Source organism: Panthera uncia, chromosome F1 (genome assembly GCF_023721935.1).
Source record: "Panthera uncia isolate 11264 chromosome F1, Puncia_PCG_1.0, whole genome shotgun sequence".
Taxonomy (NCBI): Eukaryota; Metazoa; Chordata; class Mammalia; order Carnivora; family Felidae; genus Panthera; species Panthera uncia.
In genome coordinates this window covers 46,535,770-46,545,045 of record NC_064813.1, presented here as the reverse complement: position 1 = coordinate 46,545,045, position 9,276 = coordinate 46,535,770, and the positions used below count along the sequence as shown (strand labels likewise).

The window sequence follows — 9,276 nt, the reverse complement described above, 5'->3', positions numbered from 1 at the left end:
CCAATTAATGCTGTAAGAAGGTATGTATCTTGTCCAAGGTCAAGCAGCACGTAACAAATACAGATACCCGGGATTGGTCTCCTCCTGACTAGGTCTTTACCACTACGTGAATACACTAAAAACAAAGAAACAACCCCCAAACCGTACCCCGCGTCCAAAACCTCACCCTTCTAAAGGGGCTTAATCGGATCACTAAGACCTACAGGCCATTTAATGGGTTCCCTTTAGTTGGGAAGGTAATAGCGTTCTGGAAACCTTTTGCCAAGCTCCACTCTCGCCCAAGGAACGGCCCGAGAGCCCTTGGCCGCAGTCAAGGTGGGTGGGCGGTCACCCAGTGCGTAGTCTGGAGCCAGAATTCCCGGGCTTCCTTGCAGGTGCGCGCGCACCTGTCGCTAGTCGCGTGCGCGCTGCGAGGGACGACCGACGAGGTACGTGTCCGCGCGCGTGCGCCCGGCAGTATTCCCCGTACGTGCTCCGTACGTGGGCGCGGTGTCCCCGCGCTCCGAGTTTCGGGCCGGGATTCGGCCCGGTGCCGAGTGGGAGTCTGGGAGGGGCGTGTTCCTGGTCGGTCGTGGCTCCCCCTGGCGGCGGCCTGGCTGGAGGCGCGCAGTCAGGCGTTCTCCGCGGGCAGCCGGCGGCGGGGCCTTGCCTTATAGCGCGGGGTCCTCGGCGGCCTGGGTGTCTACTGCCCCTGCTGCTGTCGTAGGCGAGGACGGCTGCTAGTGCGGCTGCTGTTGGTTCGCGGCGGCGGCGGCGGCGGCGGAGGAGGAGGAAGAGGGCGAGGCGACAGGGGAAGAAGGAGGCAGGCGCGGCGGCGGCGGCGGCTTCGCCCGGGGGCGGCGGCGGCGGCGGCGGCGAGGGGGGGGAAGATGGCGGACGTGCTCAGCGTCCTGCGACAGTACAACATCCAGAAGAAGGAGATTGTGGTGAAGGGAGACGAAGTGATCTTCGGCGAGTTCTCCTGGCCCAAGAATGTGAAGACCAACTATGTAGTTTGGGGGTAAGTCTGGCATGGCTGTGGCCTGGGGTTGGCCGGGCAGAGTTGGGCGCCCCCAGGCGACCTCTTTCCTAACCCCTCCCCCCGATTCCCTTTGGGGATGGAGAAAAAATGGGTCTCTGGGTAAAAGTTTTTCTCAAGAAAAGAAGTTACACTTTTAGGTGAGGAGGAAATAGGAGGAGGTGCATCTCCATTTCTTTAAGTCTTTGGGACGCCAAAGGGAAAGGTACCACAGGAGTTTCTGACTTTCCTAGTTCATTTTTACCGAAGTGTGTAGGTGCAGAAAGGGGCGTACCGTCCGGTCCTAGAGACGTCTTTTTGTGTTTAGTTTTTTCTTTCTCTCCGAGGCTGCCATGTGTTGTCACTATCCCACCTGCCCCTTGCAGCTCCTGGTCTGTTTCTTTTTCCTTTCGTAATTCCCTGAGGTAGAGAGAAGGGAACTATGTGAGATTAGAACGGGAAAAAGACTTGGTCACTTTGGAAGAGTCCTCAAAACCCGTGTTAGAGGTGAAGGCAGGAATTTCTTCAGGGAGAAAGTTATTGGTAAAATGGAGTGAGCTTTTCAGATCTAAGTAAGATATTGATGATGGTGTGTGCTTGTAGGAAATGGGTTTTAAAAAGAAATATTTTGGAACGTTGATCTACGCGGGGCTTTTTGAATTGAAGGCATTAAGGAAAATATCTAGAGATAGGTCTGATAATGGTTTGGGGCCTTTTTAAAGGTGATATCTCTCTCTTTGGTATTTCATCTGGATGATTAGAACCTTGGGCTAGAACTTCCATACTCATTTTGCTTGATTGAGTGGAAGCACTGGGCTTTGTGAAGAGTTGATGAAAAGCTGGGGAAAATTTAGTTTGTTGGTTTCTAGCTTTTTGGCCCCGAGGACTTATGATTTGATTAGCTTTATGAAATGTTGATGCAGTGACATCATTCTGAGTTTCTTGCGTTTTGTCCTGTCAAAAAAAATTTGCACAGACAGAATTACATTTGATTGGAATTTTAACGGATTTATTTTTTTTTCTTTAAAAAACGGTTTAGAAGTACTCAGGATGTAGGGTGGTTCAATTTGAGAAATAGAAAATTCTTAGCACCTTGGTTCCTGACTCAGAGGAGGTTAACTTAATCAGAGTAGGTGAAATAAAACATAACTTGGTAAGAATTGCATTCTGGCTCTTGAGAGTAATCACTTCTAGCTTGGGGTATTAGGAAGGGTTTCATAGAAATATGTTTGGCGTGTAGACAGGCTACAAATTTTCTTGAACAAATGAATGAACAGATGAGTAAGCCTTAAAGAGTGAGTTAGGAACTTTGAGGGTGACATGATGGGTTAGGTCTTAAAGGACAGGGAACTGTATGCTTAAAGCCATGAGAGCTGGAAAGGAAATATTTTGATAGCATTTCAGTGAAGCTTGTAGTGAAAAAGGGGTGCTTAGAATAATTTCAAACTTTAACAACAGTGAATTACACCACTAAACATATTTTTGTTTTGTTATTCATTTCTTTATGCACATGTACATATGTCCAACTTCGGAAGCAATACTTATCCTTATTGCATGTAGTATGTTCTATTACTTTGCTTTACTGTATTGTTAAAAAAAAAAACCCTGATTACCTGGATATTATGTGTTATTGTACAGTAACTGGTAGTGATGTGTGGTTTGAAATAATGTCAATTCATAGGAAAAGTGGAAATGAAGGCTAGAGAAATGTAGATGAGGGCTGACTATATTGCACTGTATTCAGATGAGGTCAAATAATACGCTGACGTTTTTTAGATGAGAATGTAGTAGGAAGAGTGAGATCGGACACAGATATTGTTGAGGCAATAGTATTATGCGGTTTCGTTAAAGAGCTTGCACCTCGAGACTGCATTGGGGCGCCTGGGTGGCCCAGTCGGTAAGGCGTTCGGCTCTTGAGTTGGTTCTGGTCATGATTTCACGGTTCGTGAGTCTGGGCCACATATTGGGCTATGTACTGACAGCACAGAGTCTGTTTGGGATTCTCTCTCCCTCTCTCCCTGCCCCTGCTTGTGTTCTCCCTCCCCCTCTTTCTCTCTCAAATAAATATTAAAAAAAAATAATAAACCTTTATACAGCATTGCTTTACCACAGGTAGAATTGATTATGATTTTTTTTGCATCATTGGTTTAATTTAAGGGATGTCATAAGAATTATACCTCTGAGGGGCGCCTGGGTGGCTCAGTCGGCTAAGCGTCCGACTTCAGCTCAGGTCATGATCTCGCAGTTCGTGAGTTCGAGCCCCGCGTCGGGCTCTGTGCTGACAGCTCAGAGCCTGTTCAGATTCTGTGTCTCCCTCTCTCTCTGACCCTCCCCCGTTCATGCTCTGTCTCTGTCTCAAAAATAAATAAACGTTAAAAAAAATAAAAAAAAAAATTATACCTCTGAAATTTATTATTGTGTTTGCTGTAAGAATGTTAAGGATGTTCTTTAGCAGTATCTTATTTAGGAGACAAAGAATAAATTTCTAGTAAGTTTAGAGTTGTGCTTCTTCTAATCAGTTTTTCTCTTGTGGATTCTCTCCACTCTGTAACTGACTAGGTTTCTCTCTTTATTGGCAAAGACCAGAATGAAGTTTGGGCCAAATTCTAAAAAGTGTGTAGTACCTTAGAGTATGAAGATGGTGTGCTTTCTTTTTTTTTCATTTTCTACCTTTGTGTTCTTTTACTTTAATGACAGTTCCGCTTACTAGATTTCATACTTTATGTGTATTTTTGTTAACCATGTTAAATCCATTCTTGAGTAGCAAAGTGAATATAGATAAATTCATACATACAAGTCTAAGGAGTTGAATTAAAATTGAGTAAAAATCTTAATTATTTCAGGACTGGAAAGGAAGGCCAGCCCAGAGAGTATTACACATTGGATTCTATCTTGTTTCTACTTAATAATGTGCACCTTTCTCATCCTGTTTATGTCCGACGTGCCGCTGTAAGTAAAATTCATTTTAAAACTTAATTTTTTTTTGTTTTTTTTGTTTTGGTTAATAGGTATTATTTGGCATGGATCACTTCCCTCATGGGTTTCAAATCAAAAAAATAAAAGGTTCATCTGTATGAAAGCCTACTGGAAGTTCAAAATTAGATCTTTGCATGTTTTTAGATCTGTGACTTTCATGTAAAATGTGGGCACTGTTTACAAGAACAGAAGTTTTGAAGATATTTATAGGAATATTAAAAAAATATATATAAGCCTGTAGAAGGACCCTGATATTCAGAACTCTGATCTCAAGAATACTTTTTTGGGGTGTGCCTGGGTGGCTCAGTTGGTTAAGTGTCTGACTCTTGATTTTGGCTCAGGTCATGATATCACAGTTTGTGAGTTTGAGTTTGTAAGCTGTGCTGACAGCTTAGAGCCTGTTTGGGATTCTCTCTTTCTCTGCTCCTCCCCCATTCATTCTCCCTCTCTCTCTCAAAATAAATAAACTTAAAAAAAACTTTTTTTGGGTATCAGAATCAAGATTAACAGACAACTTTATTTTTATTATTAGAGGGAGAGAATGTGTGTGTGTGTGTGTGTGTGTGTGTGTGTGTGTGTGTTCACATGAGCAGGGGAAGAGCAGAGAGAGAGAGAGAGCGAGCGAGCAAGAGAATGAGAATCCCAGGTAGGCTTCACGCTGATGGGGGGCTCAGTCTCACAACCATGAGTCATGACCTGAGCCAAAATCAAGTGCCGGAGACCTAACCAAACCCAAGTGCCCCTAACAGACCACTTTAAAATTAATTTTTAATCTGTTTAATAAACCTCTTTTGAACTTTATTGATAAATTCATTTGTTTTCAGTTTTTCTTGCCTTCAGCATCTCAGTATTTGAACTCTGCTTTTCTGAATGGGAAATATTCAGCATTTAATACATATAGAAAAAAATAATACGTAGGGTGAAACTACGTATTGAGATTTGGGAAATAGTGGGATAAAAATAACAGCATCTTTATGAAGTTATGTTACTTCATCTTAAATCTTTAAAATCTGAATTAGGCAGTAATTAGAATGTATTGTTGGCTATATCCATTCATTTTGTGGTAATAAAGATGATCCAGATGCTTGGTTTATATATAGAGATTATGTTCTTGGCAAATGGTTATAACTATAACTGATGGCTGTAATTGTTACTGTGGACCTTAGGACCCTTGCTCACATAAGATTTAAGTCTTTTGTTTTTCTTAAATACTTGACAGATTGAAAGGGCAGAATTCTACAGTTCTAGGGTTCTGCAAATTTTTTTTCCTCCACTGTGCTACTTGCCCTTTCTTGTGAGCAGACCATGTCTGATGTAAGTTTTCTGGACCCATAGCTCCTATTTTAGTGTGAGTAGACTTATATCTTTTTCAGTTGGCTGTATTATGTCCATAATTCATTATTAACCAAATAATGAAGTATGTTATCAGACTTAGAAACAGTAACTTAACAAAATTAATTCAAATCTTTTAGCTATTTGTGATACTTCATGTAGACTAGTTTTTAAAAACAAGCACACAAAAACCTGTGGGCTCTTAAATGCTTATACTCCTAGCAGAAATTAAAATTTAGCCTACCCTTTAAAAAAAAGGTTAATTTTAAATGATTAAATATAGTTAATCTCTATCATCAGGGAGTGTGTGCAGAATGTTTGAAGTGAAATGTAATTAGTACACAATATAAGATAAATAGCCGAAGTTACTAAGGATTCTGGTTATTTATCATTGTGTATATAAAGTGACAAAGGGATTTTAATTATATAATCTTGCAGCCACCAGGCTTTCTTATAGTTTTTTTTTTTAATTTTTTTTTTTTTAATGTTTATTTATTGTTGAGAGAGCACGAACGGGAGGGACAGAAAGAGAGGGAGTTACAGAATCTGAAGCAGGCTCCAGGCTCTGAGCCATCATCACAGAGCTCAACGTGGGGCTTGAACCCACGAACCATGAGATCATGACCTGAGCTGAAGCCAGACGCTTAACTGACTGAGCCACTCAGGTGCCCCTTAGTTGTTTGTTTACATTATAAAAATGATATTGAAAATTGTGGTAATTACAGGATTCATTGAATTCATGGCCTCAAGATGACCTGGTGACTAAAGTATACAGCTCTATTTGTCAGTACACCTGTTTACAATGGCTAATGTAGGAGATTTAAGGAAAATTATCCATTTTACCAAAATAGGTACATTTTCCAGATTTAATTTTTTAGTCTTTTCCCCTCCTTACAGAATTTGTATGCATTCAAAGATAAAAAAGAAATATGTAGCATGAAAGTAAGCAACTGACATTAATGTTTTGCTGTATAATGTCCTAAATTTTTTCCCACGCTTAAACATTATACCTATTGTTTTGAAAATTTAGTTTTTATGGCTAAGTTAGTGTATTTCAGAATTCAAGTAGAATATTTTGAGAAGTCTGTTTTGTGTTTGAGAAAAGAAAGCACTTTGGAAACATTGCATGTAATGATCAAGCAATGGGACTAAAAAGATAATTACCTCAAATATGCATGCAAAGTATCATGAATAAAATAAAAAAATGCTTAAAGTAAGCCAAGGGAACAAAAAAGACTGGAATTGATATTTTGAAGAGGGATTGGTCATTGTTTCTAATGATTATCTTTTAGGTATCTTAATTGAATTTCAAGAATGAAGTTATTAAAAATTAATATCCTTAAAATTTTTGAAGACTTGGGTTAGATTTTTTTAGCCTAGTAGTTCTTTAAAGGTAAGATTCTGAATAAATATTACCAAGATCTGTTGGAATAAAATTCAGATATTACACAATGTTTGTTTTTATTATATTTCTTGTAATTGTTATTGATTTGATCACTAATTAAAAATTTTGATTTCAGACTGAAAATATTCCTGTGGTTAGAAGACCTGACCGAAAAGATCTGCTTGGATATCTCAATGGTGAAGCATGTGAGTAATTTTTAAATTGCTCTCACTCTTAAATAACCATTGTTTCTTTCTTTCTCCTGTGAAATAAGAAGCAATGGGAAGAGAATTTGTATTTCCACTAAAAAATTAACCTTCAGCAGCTATGTGCGTATGCTCTCCTTTCTTTTCTGTTATGGTGAATACACTACCTTCATTCCTAAGACCGGTCACCACTTCTCTGTCTGTAGATTCCATTTCCTTTCACACTCTCAAAGACTCTGCTTTTGTAAATTATTGCTTCTGCCTTGCATCATCATCTTCCTCTTTTTTCCTCTGCATCATTCCCTTTAAAGTGCATACAGCAAGATCTCATTTAAAAATGGTTTTTTGACCCCCCCCCCCCATTCCTACTATCTACTGTACTGTTTGTTTTTTTCCTTTTTATTGCAAAATTCTTTGTAACAGTTGTGTGATATCACTGCTTCCCTCTTGAATCCATTCCGGTTTGGCTTTCCTGTTCATGTCCCACTTATATCACTGTTGTGTGGTTAACACTGACTTAAGGGTTACTCATTACTTGGGTCTCTCTTATCTGTACCTTGCTTGATCTCTCAACAGCATTAGATACTGTTGACTGCTTCCTTTTGGAAACCCTTTCTTAGCTTGGCATTTGGGGCACCTGATTCTTTTGGTTCTCTTTCTATTCATTGTCCATCTCTCATTTTCTTTTGCTTACTTCCTTATATTCATCCTATTTCTAAGCTTCAGATTATAAATCCACTCCACATCTTTCCTTGGATATTTAATAGGTATCTGAAATTCAATGTATCTGAAATAGAATGCCAATTTCCTCTTTCCCTTCTCCCCTCAAACAAAATAGGTCTGGTCTCCCACTGTTCCCATCTCAGTAAATGGCATACCATTCATGTAGTTGCTGAGGCCAGAAACCCTGGGGAAATCTTTGATTACTTTTTTCTCACATCTCATTTTGTGAGCAGGTCCTTTTCTTTAAAAGGATGAGTTTCTTAACCATTCTACTCCCACTATGTTCCATCCTTCCCCTTTAGAGTTGTATAGCCTTTTCACAGTACTCTACTCTGTATTTTCTAGTATAGTCTTTGCCTACCCACTAGAGTGACCTGTTTTGAAAAACACATATAAGCTTGATTCACTTACCTGCTCAAGTCCATCCGGTGGCTTCCCGTCACATGTAGGATAAAGCTCATACTCCTTATCCTGACCTATGTGATTTTGCTTCTGCCTAAATATCTGTGGCCTCATCTTCTTCCAACTTTCATTTGCTCACAACGGTCCAGTCTTACTGATTCTTTTAACTATCCTGACTTTTCAAGCCTTTGTACTTGCTATTTTTTGTGTTCAGTTCTGTTTCTCTACATTGTCACATGTCTTACTTTTTACCACCTCAATCTGTGCTTTAATAATCTGTCAGAAAGAACTTATCACTCTAAAAAAGAAGATAGTGTTGTTTTTCCACATACATTCATCTGTGTATAGTATCTTCCTAACTTATATTTTGTCAGATCCCTTACATTGACTTGAAATTATATCTTGGTTTACTTATATATTATTTGTCTGCCCCACTAGAGGGTAAACTCTAAGGGGGCAGGTAGTTGTTAAATACCCAGTATTTAGAACAGTGGTTAATAGTAGGTGCTTACTTGTATAAGTGAGTAATCATTAATTTGCTGTCTTAAAGAATATGAATAAAATTATAAGTTGGTACAATTAATAGAATATAAATTGGTGAGTATGAATAAATTGATATAATCATATGATAGTATGAATAAATCAGTATGAGACTGTTTGGTCGTAACCTTTCTTGGAGTGTTTACTACCTTTAAGTCATTAATAGCTGTCTTGTTACGTATTGAGTTCCATGACTTTAACAGTAATACTGATTTGCTTGGAGTCTTTTGCATAATGGAAAGACCATGCTCAAGAGTATTATCTTTCTGTACTGTCCTCTGAACATTCAGCAAGCACTTATTGAGTGGTTATTCTTAAAGTAGTGCAATTGCTGGGTCATAGAGTCCTTCTATTTTTAACTTTTTGAGGAACTTCCACACTTTTCCGGAGTGGTTGCACCAGTTTGCATTCCCACCGATAGTGCAAGAGGGTTCCCCTTTCTCTGTGTCTTCTCCAATACCTGCTGTTTCCTAAGTTGTTAATTTTTGCCATTCTGACAGGTGTGAAATGGTATCTCACTGTGGTTTTCATTTGTATTTCCCTGATGATAAGTGATGTTGAGCATTTTTTCATGTGTCTGTTTCCCATTTGTATGTCTTCTTTGGAGAAAAGTCTGTTCATGTCTTCTCCCCATTTCTTAACTGGATTATTTATTTTTTGGGTGTTGAGTTTTATAAGTTCTTTATAGATTTTGGATACTAGCACTTTATCCAATA

General features: G+C 39.3%; 1 protein-coding gene across 3 annotated transcripts in view; it reads left to right on the top strand.

Annotated features, from left to right (window-relative positions):
- The first annotated feature begins 572 nt into the window (after positions 1-572).
- The window catches only part of CDC73 (cell division cycle 73), a 216,006-nt gene continuing 207,302 nt past the window's right edge, over positions 573-9,276 (top strand). For all 3 annotated transcript variants that reach the window (XR_007458848.1, XR_007458847.1, XM_049634539.1), the window contains exons 1-3: positions 573-1,000; positions 3,841-3,946; positions 6,826-6,895. Coding sequence is in view for 1 of the 3 variants with exons in the window: in XM_049634539.1 (XP_049490496.1) it covers positions 870-1,000; positions 3,841-3,946; positions 6,826-6,895 (307 nt within the window). In the remaining 2 variants the exon portion in view is untranslated. The remainder of the gene's footprint in view (positions 1,001-3,840; positions 3,947-6,825; positions 6,896-9,276) is intronic.